Source organism: Drosophila miranda, assembly GCF_003369915.1.
Source record: "Drosophila miranda strain MSH22 chromosome Y unlocalized genomic scaffold, D.miranda_PacBio2.1 Contig_Y1_pilon, whole genome shotgun sequence".
NCBI classification, from domain to species: Eukaryota; Metazoa; Arthropoda; class Insecta; order Diptera; family Drosophilidae; genus Drosophila; species Drosophila miranda.
The window spans coordinates 8409835-8429050 of record NW_022881603.1 but is presented as its reverse complement, the minus strand read 5'-3'; the positions used below and the strand labels follow the sequence as shown (position 1 = coordinate 8429050).

Below are 19216 nucleotides of genomic sequence, written 5' to 3'. Positions count from 1 at the left end.
CCCACACAAAGGACGAAAATCTGTTGCATCCACAATATTGCACATTCGAGAAAACTAAAAACGCAGAATCATAGATAATGACCATATCGATCAGATTGCTGAATCTGGATCAGATCAGATTATTTTAGTAGCCAATAGGAACAAATCAATTTGCAGTGGCTACGCAGCGCCCGACGTCACGCTCAGACTGATTTTCTGTCTCTCTCGCACGCACTCTTTGTCGTGTCGTTTAATATTAGCGGCGTCTGCCGGAGGAGAGCCATACTGGCTTTGTATCGGGTATAACTGTAGAGTTGCGGTGTCCGCAGCAACTCACAACGTTCCCCCTCGTTTCGGACTACCATCATGCACCACCACGACACGCCCACTAATTTGGGAGCGCCAACACACAGAGTCGCCTCGTTAACGCCCATGAATTGCATAGAATGTGCTGGCTGGGTACTTACCAGAATATGTCCTGGAGGCTTATTTGGACGGCGCTAAAATGTTGCCGGGATGCTTGGATGCCTGGCCTGCCTTCTAGATGAACTCCCTCGCCGCGGCTCCTAGGCTCCTACATCTTGGCTAATAAACCCGAGACAAATCTCGTCATTTTGAGCTTAATTTTCTTAGCAAATTTACATAAATGACCGAGGGGAGAACGGGAGAATGGCCGCCCAGAAGTCGGATAGGGTTCACATTCACCCGACCAGCCATGCACATCCATCATGGTCTGGCCCCGCCAACAGGGGTTTGGGGTGGTGGCTCTGGGATGGAGGAAGGTTGCTGTGGGTTGAGTAACCTAGCGCTTTGTTGCTTTATATGGCCTTCGTGTATTTGGCGTTTATTTTTGCGGCTTCCATGTCGTAAATCTTCATCAGACGGCAAATTACGTGGTTTCCATCGTGCTGGTCCTCCGACATCCTTCGCATTCGGGGGCACTTTTCGAAATGTGGCGGAACGTATCCGGCAAACAATAAAGTGACCGAAACGGGAGCCGAGCGGTCTCATCCTCCGTCACCCCACCTCAAAGGTGGATGGGGGCGGTGTTCTGGAAACAATAAAAACGACGCTAACAAAGGGCAAAGCCACGTCGAGAGCGCCATCCGCGATGGACAACAAAAAGAGGCGTCTGTATCCCAGCCATTGACAACAGTTTCATTTATGAACGAGGGGGAACGTTGTGAGTTGCTGCGGACACCGCAACTCTACAGTTATACCCGATACTAAGTCAGTATGGCTCTCCTCCGGCAGGCGGCGCTAATATTAAGCGACACGACGAAGAGTGCGTGCGAGAGAGACAGAAAATCAGTCTGAGCGTGACGTCGGGCGCTGCGTAGCCAGTGCAAATTGATTTGTTCCTTTTGGGTATAAAAATTATCTGATCTGGTCCAGATTCAGCAATCTGATAGATATGGTCGTTATCTATGATTCTGCGTTTTTAGTTTTCTCGAATGTGCAATATTGTGGATGCAACAGATTTTCGTCTTTTGTGTGGGCGGAAGGGGGTGGGCTGAAATTTTGAGATACACGTTTTATAGTAAGATCTAACAGGAGTGCGGATACCCAATTTGATTACTCTAACCTTAATAGTCTCTGAGATTTGAGGTTGCCCCAGATTTTCGTCCTTTTCGGGCGCGGAAGGGGGTGTGGCGAAATTTGGACACTAAACGGTCAAGGTCCGATATCACAGAAGTGTGGATACCAAAATTGGTTGCTCTGGCCCTTATAGGTTCTGAGATCCTTGAACTCATATTTTGCAATTAGCAAAACCGACCATGAAACCTGTGTATTAGAGAGAGACAAAGCGAGAAAGAATGAAATTGTTTTCTTGATTCTGGCTATAATAATTATACGATCTGCTTCAGATTTTGCACACTAGAAGATAGAGTCATCTTCTACGATTCTGCGTTTTTAGTTTTCTCGTATCGTCGAAATTGTGGATGCCACAGATTTTCGCCATTTGTGGGGGCGACTATTAAGGTTAGAGTAACCAAATTTGGTATTCGCACTCCTGTTAGATCTCACTATCAAACGTATATCTCCGAATTTCGCCCCACCCCCTTCCGCCTGCACAAAGAACGAAAATCTGTTGCATCCACAATATTGCAGATTCGAGAAAACTAAAAACGCAGAATCATAGAGAATGACCATATCTATACAGTTGTTGAATCTGGATCAGATCGGATAATTTTTATAGCCAAAAGGAACAAATCAATTTGCAGTGGCTACGCAGCGCCCGACGTCACGCTCAGACTGATTTTCTGTCTCTCTCGCACGCACTCTTCGTCGTGTCGCTTAATATTAGCGCCGCCTGCCGGAGGAGAGCCATACTGACTTAGTATCGGGTATAACTGTAGAGTTGCGGTGTCCGCACCAACTCACAACGTTCCCCCTCGTTTTTGTAATATTAAGGAGTTTTTCATCAGACCACAGGAGTTCCCATTCCCATTCCCCCTTCACCGCATAGTATGTTTAATGTGAACTCAGTTCGTGGCAATTAAAGGGTATTCAAAAGCTGTCTCTTTTTATTCAAATTGACATTCCCATCCGCCTTTGGTTCTTGGGTCGTGGCTTGTGAAATCCGTCGCATTTTTGCGGCTCAACGCAAATATAATAATAAATTTTGCATATTGCTGTTGCCATTATTTTTATACCCGATACTCAAAATGAGTATTGGGGTATATTAGATTTGTGGTGAAAATGGATGTGTGTAACGTCCAGAAGGAATCGTTTGCGACCCCATAAAGTATATATATTCTTGATCAGCATCAATAGCCGAGTCGATTGAGCCCTGTCTGTCTGTCCGTCTGTCCGTCCGTCCGTCCGTCCGTCCGTCTGTCCGTCCCCTTCAGCGCCTAGTGCTCAAAGACTATAAGAGCTAGAGCAACGATGTTTGGATCCAGACTTCTGTGATATGTCACTGCTACAAAAATATTTCAAAACTTCGCCCCGCCCACTTCCGCCCCCACAAATGGCGAAAATCTGTGGCATCCACGATTTCGACGATACGAGAAAACTAAAAACGCAGAATCGTAGAAGATGACTCTATCTTCTAGTGTGCAAAATCTGAAGCAGATCGTATAATTATTATAGCCAGAATCAAGAAAACAATTTCATTCTTTCTCGCTCTGTCTCTCTCTAATACACAGGTTTCATGGTCGGTTTTGCTAATTGCAAAATATGAGTTCAAGGATCTCAGAACCTATAAGGGCCAGAGCAACCAATTTTGGTATCCCCTCTTCTGTGATATCGGACCTTGACCGTTTCGTGTCCAAATTTCGCCACACCCCCTTCCGCCACCGAAAAGGACGAAAATCTGGGGCAACCTCAAATCTCAGAGACTATTAAGGTTAGAGTAATCAAATTGGGTATCCTCACTCCTGTTAGATCTTACTATAAAACGTGTATCTCAAAATTTCACCCCACCCCCTTCCGCCCACACAAAAGACGAAAATCTGTTGCATCCACAATATTGCACATTCGAGAAAACTAAAAACGCAGAATCATAGATAACGACCATATCTATCAGATTGCTGAATCTGGACCAGATCAGATAATTTTTATACCCAAAAGGAACAAATCAATTTGCACTGGCTACGCAGCGCCCGACGTCACGCTCAGATTGATTTTCTGTCTCTCTCGCACGCACTCTTCGTCGTGTCGCTTAATATTAGCGCCGCCTGCCGGAGGAGAGCCATACTGACTTAGTATCGGGTATAACTGTAGAGTTGCGGTGTCCGCAGCAACTCACAACGTTTCCCCTCGTTTTTCATTTGGATCCGAATGGGATGACTATACCATGTAGATACCGAAAGAAAAATACATCCTTGAGGGTATAGACGAAATTTCCCATGAATTGCAGAATAATATTTGTGTATTTTACATGTTCCTTTTTTGTTGTTTCTTTTATTTTGTGATGCGGAAATGTGATTTCAATTTTAGTCTATAAAAATGCGAAGCAACAGGTTCTTGGAAGTGTGTGTGGCCTGAGGGGGGGCTCTGTTTTATTAATTAAACCCGAAATTCCCCGCTCATCCAACGGAACGTTTTTTTTACCCGTTTTTAAAGATTGAAATTTTGCAGAGCTCGTATTTGAATAAAGTTCATTAGGATTTATTGTTGGTCTTTAATCTCCAATATATTCATGGATAGATCTTCATTAAAAGTTGTGTACAAATTGTGGGAGATTTCCAGATGCATATCTCTGGGATATCATTAGCGGAAGAACAAATTTTGTATCTAGATATCATTAGAGGGCAATAGAAATCTAAGAACAAGATCTCTGGCCAATTTATAGGCGGCTTCTAGACCTAAACTATCATTAGTGGGGCAGAGAAAACAACTAAAGATTTTACTAATTAAAGTTCGGATAGTGCTCCCTCCCGCTTCTCCTAACCCTTCCACAGAGATAGCTTCCACAAATCAATTGATGGATATGGATAAGGAGAGGACAAGCTTCTGGGGCTCTTAAATAGAGACATCATCGAGGAGGAGGAAGGCGTTGCCTCGGGGCGGTAGCCTGCCCATATAATTATCTACTACATCATATTCAAATGGAATGAAATGAAATGATGTGAAATGCAATTAAAAATGCATAGAGAATGGTAACCACAAAGCGAAGGAAAGGGACGGAGAGAGAGAGAGAGAGAGAGAAAGAGAGAGAGAGAGAGAGAGAGAGAGAGAGAGAGAGAGAGAGAGAGAGAGAGAGAGAGAGAGAGAGAGGAGTTCACTCAACTGTGGATTTGATTTCTTAATTTCGATTACCTAACATATCCTGAGGCGGGCAGGGGCAGGGGCAGTGCCCTAAGCCCTAACCTCGGACACAAATCGAAAGAGAAGTTGTTTGACCAGAAGATGCAGGAGGGGGAGATGGGAGGGGGAATAGAAGATGTTGAATCTGGACGAATGAGCACTCAATCCAGTTAATCCCCCGCTTTTGTGGCACAGATCATAAAAATTTACAAACAAAAATCAAAAGAAATCCTTTTTCTTCTCTCTCTCTCAGAGTTCTCTCTCTCGCTCTGATCCATCGATGGAATTTTTATTGTATCCGCTGTATCTTTATGGGCGTTTATTAATTACCCATCGAGGAGGCATCAGCAGGGCATTAATTTTCATGGGACAGCCGGAGCGACAGAGCGGCATCGAAAGAAGTTTTTTTTCTTTCTAGAGCTAGAGGAGAGGGGAGGTGGTGTGGCAGCCTCTTCTCTGGTAAATGACATTATCCAAAGGCGTTGAATGACGGTGGTGACTCCCCAGAGCTTTAAGGATTGCAGCCTTAAGTCGGTTTCCCTAATTGAATCCCAAAATGAAAGGCGTATCCTTCCAGAGATATTTTTGAAGCGATTTCTTGGGCAGCAGATGGAGCAGAGGGGAGAGTGCTCTCAGCGAAGGAGAGGGGAGAGCGCTCTCTGCGAAAGAGAGAGGGGTATGGACTTATCTCTGGTATCGTCTCTGAGGCGATTAAATCCCTTAAAGAACGACTTTCAGCGCAAAAGATACGAACATTCGCACAGATACCACGATTTCTTACAGCTCTAAAGGCTTTTCAGATTACGGAAACTTGTTTATTTATCTGTAGAAAGGCAGAAAAGACACCCCCAAGGATTAAACCTTAAATTGGGAATGGAATTGAGACCTTGAATCACACAAATCGTTCCCTAAACCGAACATAGCCGAACCATAGCCTTTATTTTGAGATCAAAAATTGCATTCAACATGAAAATCCATCAAAAATCCTCCGACAAATACTTGTCGCGATCGAAGAAGGAACCAATGACAATGCGGCCGCTGAACTTGCGGCCACTCAGGGCGCCCAGAGCCTTCTCGCTGTCCTCGATGGTCCCGAAGTGGACGTACACCTTGCCGCAGCCCTTGGGGCGAGTGCCAGAGTCCCCTCCTCCTTCCCCTTCCGCTCCGCTGGCCTGGGGGCGTGGTATCTTGAGGCTAAGAACCTCGCCGTACTTGCTGCCCTCCTGCTCGATGTCGGTGCGTATGTCCTCGTACTCCTCGTTGTCCAGCAGCTCCTCCGGCAGCACCATATTGAGAAGGCACAGCACCTGAGTGGCATTGTTCAGCCCCGCCGTGGAGCCCGTGAGGGATGTGGACACAAGGCCGGGCACTTGGATGGGGATCTGCTGGGTGCCCGCGTACCGGCCGCTGGGTATCCGGCGGTCCCCGAGCTGCATGCCGTTCAGATTGGCACTCACCTGTTCCGTGAGCAATGGATCGACGTACTCGAAGAAGGCGTTCCCCGTGCTGAGCGTTGTGCTGGGGTCCCTGACCAGATTGAAGCCCCGCAGCTGGCCGAACGACAGCAGCAGCTCCTTGATCTGCGTCTCGTTCAGGCACGTGGGCAGGCCCCCCATGTAGATCTTGTGCGGCGAGTCCGGAACGAGGTTGGAGAACGTCCCAGTTTCCGCTAAGGACGACCGGGACTTGCCGGCCACCGATGAAGCACTGCCTCCGACGGCATCTGGGATCCGGCCAGCGCCAGCGGCAGCGCCAACGGAACCCACTGGATGGTAGTCGTGTGGCCGTCGGATCTTCAGCACCTGTCCACGGAACGAGATGCCATCGAATGTGGTCGCCTGGGTGGCCTCCTGCATATAATCTGTGGATGCCACAGATTTTCGCCATTTGTGGGGGCGGAAGTGGGCGGGGCGAAGTTTTGAAATATTTTTGTAGCAGTGACATATCACAGAAGTCTGGATCCAAAACATCGTTGCTCTAGCTCTTATAGTCTTTGAGCACTAGGCGCTGAAGGGGACGGACGGACGGAGGGACGGACGGACGGACGGACGGACGGACAGACGGACAGACAGACAGGGCTCAATCGACTCGGCTATTGATGCTGATCAAGAATATATATACTTTATGGGGTCGCAAACGATTCCTTCTGGACGTTACACACATCCATTTTCACCACAAATCTAATATACCCCAATACTCATTTTGAGTATCGGGTATAAAAATAATGGCAACAGCAATATGCAAAATTTATTATTATATTTGCGTTGATCCGCAAAAATGCGACGGATTTCACAAGCCACGACCCAAGAACCAAAGGCGGATGGGAATGTCAATTTGAATAAAAAGAGACAGCTTTTGAATACCCTTTAATTGCCACGAACTGAGTTCACATTAAACATACTATGCGGTGAAGGGGAATGGGAATGGGAACTCCTGTGGTCTGATGAAAAACTCCTTAATATTACAAAAACGAGGGGGAACGTTGTGAGTTGCTGCGGACACCGCAACTCTACAGTTATACCCGATACTAAGTCAGTATGGCTCTCCTCCGGCAGGCGGCGCTAATATTAAGCGACACGACGAAGAGTGCGTGCGAGAGAGACAGAAAATCAGTCTGAGCGTGACGTCGGGCGCTGCGTAGCCACTGCAAATTGATTTGTTCCTTTTGGCTATAAAAATTATCCGATCTGATCCAGATTCAGCAACTGGATAGATATGGTCATTCTCTATGATTCTGCGTTTTTAGTTTTCTCGATTCTGCAATATTGTGGATGCAACAGATTTTCGTCCTTTGTGTGGGCGGAAGGGGGTGGGGCGAAATTCGGAGATATACGTTTGATAGTGAGATCTAACAGGAGTGCGAATACCAAATTTGGTTACTCTAACCTTAATAGTCTCTGAGATTTGAGGTTGCCCCAGATTTTCGTCCTTTTCGGGGGCGGAAGGGGGTGTGGCGAAATTTGGACACTAAACGGTCAAGGTCCGATATCACAGAAGTGTGGATACCAAAATTGGTTGCTCTGGCCCTTATAGGTTCTGAGATCCTTGAACTCATATTTTGCAATTAGCAAAACCGACCATGAAACCTGTGTATTAGAGAGAGACAGAGCGAGAAAGAATGAAATTGTTTTCTTGATTCTGGCTATAATAATTATACGATCTGCTTCAGATTTTGCACACTAGAAGATAGAGTCATCTTCTACGATTCTGCGTTTTTAGTTTTCTCGTATCGTCGAAATCGTGGATGCCACAGATTTTCGCCATTTGTGGGGGCGGAAGTGGGCGGGGCGAAGTTTTGAAATATTTTTGTAGCAGTGACATATCACAGAAGTCTGGATCCAAAACATCGTTGCTCTAGCTCTTATAGTCTTTGAGCACTAGGCGCTGAAGGGGGCGGACGGACGGACGGACGGACGGACGGACGGACGGACAGACGGACAGACAGACAGGGCTCAATCGACTCGGCTATTGATGCTGATCAAGAATATATATACTTTATGGGGTCGGAAACGATTCCTTCTGGACGTTACACACATCCACTTTTACCACAAATCTAATATACCCCAATACTCATTTTGAGTATCGGGTATAAAAATACATATATATAATTAAATAAAAGGTAAAATAATATGAAATACAAATTTTAATAATTAGTTAGTGATAATAAATAAAATTAATTAAAATAAATGAAATTAATTAAAATAAATAAAATTAAATTAAAATAAATATAAATATATTAAATTAAAAACATAAGTAAGAAAATAAAAATAAATAAATCAAATAAAAACAAATTAAATACAAATAATAAAATGAAAACAAATAAATAACAAAAATAAATAAATTAAATACAAATAAACTGTGGATTAAAATAAATAAAATAAAATTCAACTAAAATACACAGTCATTGTGCGAGAAAACTCTTTTGTTTCCTCAAATAACAGAATCATAAGTTTATAGTATTTATTATACCCGATACTCAAAATGAGTATTGGGGTATATTAGATTTGTGGTGAAAATGGATGTGTGTAACGTCCAGAAGGAATCGTTTGCGACCCCATAAAGTATATATATTCTTGATCAGCATCAATAGCCGAGTCGATTGAGCCCTGTCTGTCTGTCCGTCTGTCCGTCTGTCCGTACGTCCGTCCGTCCGTCCGTCTGTCCGTCCCCTTCAGCGCCTAGTGCTCAAAGACTATAAGAGCTAGAGCAACGATGTTTGGATCCAGACTTCTGTGATATGTCACTGCTACAAAAATATTTCAAAACTTCGCCCCGCCCACTTCCGCCCCCACAAATGGCGAAAATCTGTGGCATCCACGATTTCGACGATACGAGAAAACTAAAAACGCAGAATCGTAGAAGATGACTCTATCTTCTAGTGTGCAAAATCTGAAGCAGATCGTATAATTATTATAGCCAGAATCAAGAAAACAATTTCATTCTTTCTCGCTCTGTCTCTCTCTAATACACAGGTTTCATGGTCGGTTTTGCTAATTGCAAAATATGAGTTCAAGGATCTCAGAGAAAGAGAGAGAGAGAGAGAGAGAGAGAGAGAGAGAGAGAGAGAGAGAGAGAGAGAGAGAGAGAGAGAGAGAGAGAGAGAGGAGTTCACTCAACTGTGGATTTGATTTCTTAATTTCGATTACCTAACATATCCTAGGCGGGCAGGGGGCAGGGGGCAGTGCCCTAAGCCCTAACCTCGGACACAAATCGAAAGAGAAGTTGTTTGACCAGAAGATGCAGGAGGGGGAGATGGGAGGGGGAATAGAAGATGCTGAATCTGGACGAATGAGCACTCAATCCAGTTAATCCCCCGCTTTTGTGGCACAGATCATAAAAACTTACAAACAAAAATCAAAAGAAATCCTTTTTCTTCTCTCTCTCTCAGAGTTCTCTCTCTCGCTCTGATCCATCGATGGAATTTTTATTGTATCCGCTGTATCTTTATGGGCGTTTATTAATTACCCATCGAGGAGGCAGCAGCAGGGCATTAATTTTCATGGGACAGCCGGAGCGACAGAGCGGCATCGAAAGAAGTTTTTTTTCTTTCTAGAGCTAGAGGAGAGGGGAGGTGGTGTGGCAGCCTCTTCTCTGGTAAATGACATTATCCAAAGGCGTTGAATGACGGTGGTGACTCCCCAGAGCTTTAAGGATTGCAGCCTTAAGTCGGTTTCCCTAATTGAATCCCAAAATGAAAGGCGTATCCTTCCAGAGATATTTTTGAAGCGATTTCTTGGGCAGCAGATACACAGGTTTCATGGTCGGTTTTGCTAATTGCAAAATATGAGTTCAAGGATCTCAGAACCTATAAGGGCCAGAGCAACCAATTTTGGTATCCACTCTTCTGTGATATCGGACCTTGACCGTTTCGTGTCCAAATTTCGCCACACCCCCTTCCGCCACCGAAAAGGACGAAAATCTGGGGCAACCTCAAATCTCAGAGACTATTAAGGTTAGAGTAATCAAATTGGGTATCCGCACTCCTGTTAGATCTTACTATAAAACGTGTATCTCAAAATTTCACCCCACCCCCTTCCGCCCACACAAAAGACGAAAATCTGTTGCATCCACAATATTGCACATTCGAGAAAACTAAAAACGCAGAATCATAGATAACGACCATATCTATCAGATTGCTGAATCTGGACCAGATCAGATAATTTTTATACCCAAAAGGAACAAATCAATTTGCACTGGCTACGCAGCGCTCGACGTCACGCTCAGACTGATTTTCTGTCGCCCTCGCACGCACTCTTCGTCGTGTCGCTTAATATTAGCGCCGCCTGCCGGAGGAGAGCCATACTGACTTAGTATCGGGTATAACTGTAGAGTTGCGGTGTCCGCAGCAACTCACAACGTTTCCCCTCGTTTTTCATTTGGATCCGAATGGGATGACTATACCATGTAGATACCGAAAGAAAAATACATCCTTGAGGGTATAGACGAAATTTCCCATGAATTGCAGAATAATATTTGTGTATTTTACATGTTCCTTTTTTGTTGTTTCTTTTATTTTGTGATGCGGAAATGTGATTTCAATTTTAGTCTATAAAAATGCGAAGCAACAGGTTCTTGGAAGTGTGTGTGGCCTGAGGGGGGGCTCTGTTTTATTAATTAAACCCGAAATTCCCCGCTCATCCAACGGAACGTTTTTTTTACCCGTTTTTAAAGATTGAAATTTTGCAGAGCTCGTATTTGAATAAAGTTCATTAGGATTTATTGTTGGTCTTTAATCTCCAATATATTCATGGATAGATCTTCATTAAAAGTTTTGTACAAATTGTGGGAGATTTCCAGATGCATATCTCTGGGATATCATTAGCGGAAGAACAAATTTTGTATCTAGATATCATTAGAGGGCAATAGAAATCTAAGAACAAGATCTCTGGCCAATTTATAGGCGGCTTCTAGACCTAAACTATCATTAGTGGGGGCAGAGAAAACAACTAAAGATTTTACTAATTAAAGTTCGGATAGCGCTCCCTCCCGCTTCTCCTAACCCTTCCACAGAGATAGCTTCCACAAATCAATTGATGGATATGGATAAGGAGAGGACAAGCTTCTGGGGCTCTTAAATAGAGACATCATCGAGGAGGAGGAGGAAGGCGTTGCCTCGGGGCGGTAGCCTGCCCATATAATTATCTACTACATCATATTCAAATGGAATGAAATGAAATGATGTGAAATGCAATTAAAAATGCATAGAGAATGGTAACCACAAAGCGAAGGAAAGGGACGGAGAGAGAGAGAGAGAGAGAGAGAGAGAGAAAGAGAGAGAGAGAGAGAGAGAGAGAGAGAGAGAGAGAGAGAGAGAGAGGAGTTCACTCAACTGTAATTAATAAACTGGGCGTTTATTAATTACCCATCGAGGAGGCAGCAGTAGGGCATTAATTTTCATGGGACAGCCGGAGCGACAGAGCGGCATCGAAAGAAGTTTTTTTTCTTTCTAGAGCTAGAGGAGAGGGGAGGTGGTGTGGCAGCCTCTTCTCTGGTAAATGACATTATCCAAAGGCGTTGAATGACGGTGGTGACTCCCCAGAGCTTTAAGGATTGCAGAATTAAGTCGGTTTCCCTAATTGAATCCCAAAATGAAAGGCGTATCCTTCCAGAGATATTTTTGAAGCGATTTCTTGGGGAGCAGATGGAGCAGAGGGGAGAGTGCTCTCAGCGAAGGAGAGGGGAGAGCGCTCTCTGCGAAAGAGAGAGGGGTATGGACTTATCTCTGGTATCGTCTCTGAGGCGATTAAATCCCTTAAAGAACGACTTTCAGCGCAAAAGATACGAACATTCGCACAGATACCACGATTTCTTACAACTCTAAAGGCTTTTCAGATTACGGCAACTTGTTTATTTATCTGTAGAAAGGCAGAAAAGACACCCCCCAGGATTAAACCTTAAATTGGGAATGGAATTGAGACCTTGAATCACACAAATCGTTCCCTAAACCGAACATAGCCGAACCATAGCCTTTATTTTGAGATCAAAAATTGCATTCAAAATGAAAATCCAATGGAAATCCATCAAAATTCCTCCGACAAATACTTGTCGCGATCGAAGAAGGAACCAATGACAATGCGGCCGCTGAACTTGCGGCCACTCAGGGCGCCCAGAGCCTTCTCGCTGTCCTCGATGGTCCCGAAGTGGACGTACACCTTGCCGCAGCCCTTGGGGCGAGTGCCAGAGTCCCCTCCAGTTTCCCCTTCCGCTCCGCTGGCCTGGGGGCGTGGTATCTTGAGGCTAAGAACCTCGCCGTACTTGCTGCACTCCTGCTCGATGTCGGTGCGTATGTCCTCGTACTCCTCGTTGTCCAGCAGCTCCTCCGGCAGCACCATATTGAGAGGGCACAGCACCTGAGTGGCATTGTTCAGCCCCGCCGTGGAGCCCGTGAGGGATGTGGCCACAAGGCCGGGCACTTGGATGGGGATCTGCTGGGTGCCCGCGTACCGGCCGCTGGGTATCCGGCGGTCCCCGAGCTGCATGCCGTTCAGATTGGCACTCACCTGTTCCGTGAGCAATGGATCGACGTACTCGAAGAAGGCGTTCCCCGTGCTGAGCGTTGTGCTGGGGTCCCTGACCAGATTGAAGCCCCGCAGCTGGCCGAACGACAGCAGCAGCTCCTTGATCTGCGTCTCGTTCAGGCACGTGGGCAGGCCCCCCATATAGATCTTGTGCGGCGAGTCCGGAACGAGGTTGGAGATCGCCTCGCTGCCCAGGCTCCCAGTTTCCGCTGAGGACGACCGGGACTTGCCGGCCACCGATGAAACACTGCCTCCGACGGCATCTGGGATCCGGCCAGCGCCAGCGGCAGCGCCAACGGAACCCACTGGATGGTAGTCGTGTGGCCGTCGGATCTTCAGCACCTGTCAACGGAACGAGATGCCATCGAATGTGGTCGCCTGGGTGGCCTCCTGCATCGAATCTGTGGATGCCACAGATTTTCGCCATTTGTGGGAACGGAAGTGGGCGGGGCGAAGTTTTGAAATATTTTTGTAGCAGTGACATATCACAGAAGTCTGGATCCAAAACATCGTTGCTCTAGCTCTTATAGTCTTTGAGCACTAGGCGCTGAAGAGGACGGACAGACGGACGGACGGACGGACGGACGGACGGACAGACGGACAGACGGACAGACAGACAGGGCTCAATCGACTCGGCTATTGATGCTGATCAAGAATATATATACTTTATGGGGTCGCAAACGATTCCTTCTGGACTTTACACACATCCATTTTCACCACAAATCTAATATACCCCAATACTCATTTTGAGTATCGGGTATAAAAATAATGGCAACAGCAATATGCAAAATTTATTATTATATTTGCGTTGATCCGCAAAAATGCGACGGATTTCACAAGCCACGACCCAAGAACCAAAGGCGGATGGGAATGTCAATTTGAATAAAAAGAGACAGCTTTTGAATACCCTTTAATTGCCACGAACTGAGTTCACATTAAACATACTATGCGGTGAAGGGGGAATGGGAATGGGAACTCCTGTGGTCTGATGAAAAACTCCTTAATATTACAAAAACGAGGGGGAACGTTGTGAGTTGCTGCGGACACCGCAACTCTACGGTTAAACCCGATACTAAGTCAGTATGGCTTTCCTCCGGCAGACGCCGCTAGACGTCGGGCGCCACTGCAAATTGATTTGTTCCTATTGGCTATACAAATGTTCTGATCTGATCCAGATTCAGCAATCTGATAGATATGGTCATTATCTATGATTCTGCGTTTTTAGTTTTCTCGAATGTGCAATATTGTGGATGCAACAGATTTTCGTTCTTTGTGTGGGCGGAAGGGTGTGGGGCGAAATTCTGAGATACACGTTTTATAGTAAGATCTAACAAGAGTGCGGATACCAAATTTGGTTACTCTAGCCTTAATAGTCTCTGAGATTTTTGAATATCCCCAGATTTTCGTCCTTTGCGGGGCGGAAGGGGGTGTGGCGAAATTTTGAAACAAACTCATCTCGGTCCGATATATTAGGAGTGTGCATACCAAATTTGGTTGCTCTAGCTTTTGTAGTCTCTGAGATCTAGGCGCTAATGTTTTACTCTAAGCAAAGCCGCCTATGCTACGTGTGTGTTAGAGAGAGACAGGGCGAGAAAAAATGAAATTGTTTTCTTGATGCTGGCTATAATAATAATACGATCCAATTCAGATTCCGCAGTCTTAAAGATATGGTCATTTTCTACAATTCTACGTTTTTGGTTTTCTCATATCTTTAAAATTGTGGATGCCACAGATTTTCGTCCTTTGTGGGGGCGGAAGTGGGCGGGGCGAAGTTTTGAAATATTTTTGTAGCAGTGACATATCACAGAAGTCTGGATCCAAAACATCGTTGCTCTAGCTCTTATAGTCTTTGAGCACTAGGCGCTGAAGGGGACGGACAGACGGACAGACGGACGGACGGACAGACAGACAGGGCTCAATCGACTCGGCTATTGATGCTGATCAAGAATATATATACTTTATGGGGTAGGAAACGATTCCTTCTGGACGTTACACACATTCACTTTTACCACAAATCTAATATACCCCAATACTCATTTTGAGTATCGGGTATAAAAATACATATATATAATTAAATAAAAGGTAAAATAATATGAAATACAAATTTTAATAATTAGTTAGTGATAATAAATAAAATTAATTAAAATAAATGAAATTAATTAAAATAAATAAAATTAAATTAAAATAAATATAAATATATTAAATTAAAAACATAAGTAAGAAAATAAAAATAAATAAATCAAATAAAAACAAATTAAATACAAATAATAAAATGAAAACAAATAAATAACAAAAATAAATAAATTAAATACAAATAAACTGTGGATTAAAATAAATAAAATAAAATTCAACTAAAATACACAGTCATTGTGCGAGAAAACTCTTTTGTTTCCTCAAATAACAGAATCATAAGTTTATAGTATTTATTTTTTATTTGGATCCGAATGGGATGACTATACCATGTAGATACCGAAAGAAAAATACATCCTTGAGGGTATAGACGAAATTTCCCATGAATTGCAGAATAATATTTGTGTATTGTACATGTTCCTTTTTTATTGTTTCTTTTATTTTGTGATGCCGAAATGTGATTTCAATTTTAGTCTATAAAAATGCGAAGCAACAGGTTCTTGGAAGTGTGTGTGGCCTGAGGGGGGGCTCTGTTTTATTAATTAAACCCGAAATTCCCCGCTCATCCAACGGAACGTTTTTTTTACCCGTTTTTAAAGATTGAAATTTTGCAGAGCTCGTATTTGAATAAAGTTCATTAGGATTTATTGTTGGTCTTTAATCTCCAATATATTCATGGATAGATCTTCATTAAAAGTTTTGTACAAATTGTGGGAGATTTCCAGATGCATATCTTTGGGATATCATTAGCGGAAGAACAAATTTTGTATCTAGATATCATTCACAAAGCGAAGGAAAGGGACGGAGAGAGAGAGAGAGAGAGAGAAAGAGAGAGAGAGAGAGAGAGAGAGAAGTTGTTTGACCAGAAGATGCAGGAGGGGAGATGGGAGGGGGAATAGAAGATGTTGAATCTGGACGAATGAGCACTCAATCCAGTTAATCCCCCGCTTTTGTGGCACAGATCATAAAAATTTACAAACAAAAATCAAAAGAAATCCTTTTTCTTCTCTCTCTCTCAGAGTTCTCTCTCTCGCTCTGATCCATCGATGGAATTTTTATTGTATCCGCTGTATCTTTATGGGCGTTTATTAATTACCCATCGAGGAGGCAGCAGCAGGGCATTAATTTTCATGGGACAGCCGGAGCGACAGAGCGGCATCGAAAGAAGTTTTTTTTCTTTCTAGAGCTAGAGGAGAGGGGAGGTGGTGTGGCAGCCTCTTCTCTGGTAAATGACATTATCCAAAGGCGTTGAATGACGGTGGTGACTCTCCAGAGCTTTAAGGATTGCAGCCTTAAGTCGGTTTCCCTAATTGAATCCCAAAATGAAAGGCGTATCCTTCCAGAGATATTTTTGAAGCGATTTCTTGGGCAGCAGATGAGAGTTCTCAGCGAAAGAGAGGGGAGAGTGTTCTCAGCGAAGGAGAGGGGAGAGCGCTCTCTGCGAAAGAGAGAGGGGTACGGACTTATCTCTGGTATCGTCTCTGAGGCGATTAAATCCCTTAAAGAACGACTTTCAGCGCAAAAGATACGAACATTCGCACAGATACCACGATTTCTTACAGCTCTAAAGGCTTTTCAGATTACGGCAACTTGTTTATTTATCTGTAGAAAGGCAGAAAAGACACCCCCAAGGATTAAAACTTAAATTGGGAATGGAATTGAGACCTTGAATCACACAAATCGTTTCCTAAACCGAACATAGCCGAACCATAGCCTTTATTTTGAGATCAAAAATTGCATTCAAAATGAAAATCCAATGGAAATCCATCAAAAATCCTCCGACAAATACTTGTCGCGATCGAAGAAGGAACCAATGACAATGCGGTCGCTGAACTTGCGGCCACTCAGGGCGCCCAGAGCCTTCTCGCTGTCCTCGATGGTCCCGAAGTGGACGTACACCTTGCCGCAGCCCTTGGGGCGAGTGCCAGAGTCCCCTCCTCCTTCCCCTTCCGCTCCGCTGGCCTGGGGGCGTGGTATCTTGAGGCTAAGAACCTCGCCGTACTTGCTGCACTCCTGCTCGATGTCGGTGCGTATGTCCTCGTACTCCTCGTTGTCCAGCAGCTCCTCCGGCAGCACCATATTGAGAAGGCACAGCACCTGAGTGGTATTGTTCAGCCCCGCCGTGGAGCCCGTGAGGGATGTGGCCACAAGGCCGGGCACTTGGATGGGGATCTGCTGGGTGCCCTCGTACCGGCCGCTGGGTATCCGGCGGTCCCCGAGCTGCATGCCGTTCAGATTGGCACTCACCTGTTCCGTGAGCAATGGATCGACGTACTCGAAGAAGGCGTTCCCCGTGCTGAGCGTTGTGCTGGGGTCCCTGACCAGATTGAAGCCTCGCAGCTGGCCGAACGACAGCAGCAGCTCCTTGATCTGCGTCTCGTTCAGGCACGTGGGCAGGCCCCCCATGTAGATCTTGTGGGGCGAGTCCGGAACGAGGTTGGAGATCGCCTCGCTGCCCAGGCTCCCAGTTTCCGCTGAGGACGACCGGGACTTGCCGGCCACCGATGAAGCACTGCCTCCGACGGCATCTGGGATCCGGCCAGCGCCAGCGGCAGCGCCAACGGAACCCACTGGATGGTAGTCGTGTGGCCGTCGGATCTTCAGCACCTGTCCACGGAACGAGATGCCATCGAATGTGGTCGCCTGGGTGGCCTCCTGCATCGAACGGAACTCGATGAAAGCGAAATTCTTGTCGAGATTTGCCTGGCAGGACAGCACCGCCTTCCCGTCGAGACAGAGCTGGCCGCCACAGTCGTCGCCGAGCAGCAGGAACTGCTGGTTAAAGAAGGCCATGATGTCGTCCTCGGTGACGCCGAACGGTATGTTGCCCACGTAGAGGCGACGCGCCTGGCGCGTCACCATCGCAATGGCCGCCGTGTCCGCCGTCGGCTGCGTGTCCGACTGGATGCGCGCCGTGATCTGGCCACTGGCCTGCATGGCCTTGTACTGCATGGGCGTCACATGGGCATAGCCCTCGGGCGGCACATCCCACAGGCTGGGGCCGTGGCGGCGACGTTTTGGAAGGGATTTTCTGGCCATGGCACTCGAACGGGTGGCACGCGAACGGGATCGGGAGCGGGAACGGGAGTGGGAACGGGAGCGGCAGCGATCTTTAGAGCGGGAACGATTCCTGAATCGAGGACGTGTGTAGCAGGAAACCGCCTGCTCGGATTTGCTGCCACTTCGATTGCGGTGCGAGAGGCGCTTTTCTATTTTCCGACCACCACCCATTGATATCTCTCTCGCTGGAAAACACATGGGTTGTTTTTTAGGGGGAAATACGTGCGGGAAAAACGAAAATCTTACTCGTAAAACAGCGCAAGAATTCACTTTCCTTGTTATTTTTTTCGCGTTGACTGCTTTCACAATGATTGGCACTTTTCCCCTTAGACAGGAGACAGGGTTGCAAGGTGCTGACCGGGCAGGCGCCCCCTAGAGTTGTAGCTGACAGCGGCAGGGGGCAGGTGCACCGGAAGGGTTAATTAAAACCCAAATCTAAGGTATTTCTCCTTAGAAAATCGATTAAGAAATACCTTTGACCAAGGAGAGCACCAGCGACATTCCATGGAAAGACACAACTTCATTTGGGATCCTCCGTTTCGAGCGACTCAATTAATTCCCATAAAGGCGACACAATAAAACTGTCAACCCAAAGCAGGATCTGGCATAATGAAGTGGGGATCGATCGAGGAATTCTTTATAGATTTTTGTGGTTGTCTACCTTCCACCAGGCAGGCACCTTTCGATAATTTATGTCCCTCAAGGCGATACTCAATCACCATTCAACGGATAAATGGCCTGCGATCCTTTCAGGATAATGGTCTACCGTTTAATGGTTATTTGATGGCGCACGCACACAGAGACGATCTACGGGGAGGATCTTCTTCATGCAAATGCAATCTCTGTCCGGCATTAAGTCTCCAAATTAAATATATTTCATCGCCAGTGTCCAAAAACCAATTAATTTGTTGTTCATTTGTTGGATTTTGGCTGGCTCTTTTTGTTGGCCAATGGCCAGAACCTGTCCACACACACACACAAACACACGACGCAGACACGCAGACACTGACAAACGCAATTAATTTGTCCATTTAAATTCAGGCAGTGAATGCTCTCCCACCTCCTTCCACCTTCCACCTTCCATTCCATGAGGCCGATGATGAGGTAACCCTACTACAGCCACATGCCCCGAAAAAAATATTCTGAACGTTTTTCGATCGGTTCTCATCATTTGAGGAATGCAACAAGCCATCCACCACCGAAGGCGATACATTATTTTTTTCAACAACTCAATAAAAATTCATAACAGATTGTGCGGCAGATTGTTGGGGGTT

At 45.5% G+C, this 19216-nt stretch overlaps 3 protein-coding genes across 4 annotated transcripts; all 3 read right to left on the bottom strand.

Annotated features, from left to right (window-relative positions):
• Positions 1-5617: 5617 nt before the first annotated feature.
• Positions 5618-18295, bottom strand: LOC117191401 (splicing factor U2AF 50 kDa subunit-like). 2 transcript variants are annotated; one of them, XR_004474050.1, is made up of 3 exons: positions 18189-18295; positions 16591-18127; positions 5618-5663 (listed from the first exon to the last, which is right to left on the bottom strand). XR_004474050.1 is itself a non-coding variant. In XM_033396281.1 (2 exons), the coding sequence occupies exon 2, from the start codon at positions 18111-18113 to the stop codon at positions 16650-16652; it is 1464 nt and encodes a 487-aa protein (XP_033252172.1). In that variant the 5' UTR covers positions 18114-18127; positions 18189-18295; the 3' UTR covers positions 16582-16649. The 2 variants fall into 2 exon arrangements, 1 of the variants encoding a protein (XP_033252172.1); XM_033396281.1 differs by lacking the exon at positions 5618-5663 and having other exon boundaries at positions 16582-18127.
• Positions 5712-6590, bottom strand: LOC117190406 (splicing factor U2AF 50 kDa subunit-like). The gene has a single exon (XM_033395484.1). The coding sequence runs from the start codon at positions 6588-6590 to the stop codon at positions 5712-5714; it is 879 nt and encodes a 292-aa protein (XP_033251375.1).
• LOC117191402 (splicing factor U2AF 50 kDa subunit-like) lies at positions 12143-13092 on the bottom strand. Its single transcript, XM_033396282.1, has one exon. It carries the CDS (start codon positions 12891-12893, stop codon positions 12255-12257), a length of 639 nt encoding a protein of 212 aa, XP_033252173.1. The 5' UTR covers positions 12894-13092; the 3' UTR covers positions 12143-12254.
• Positions 18296-19216: the final 921 nt, after the last annotated feature.

Bases quoted from the DNA above. Each gene is read 5' to 3' on its own strand.
- LOC117190406 (XM_033395484.1), bottom strand. From the start codon at position 6,590: ATGCAGGAGGCCACCCAGGCGACCACATTCGATGGCATCTCGTTCCGT.
- LOC117191402 (XM_033396282.1), bottom strand. From the start codon at position 12,893: ATGGGGGGCCTGCCCACGTGCCTGAACGAGACGCAGATCAAGGAGCTG.
- LOC117191401 (XM_033396281.1), bottom strand. From the start codon at position 18,113: ATGGGTGGTGGTCGGAAAATAGAAAAGCGCCTCTCGCACCGCAATCGA.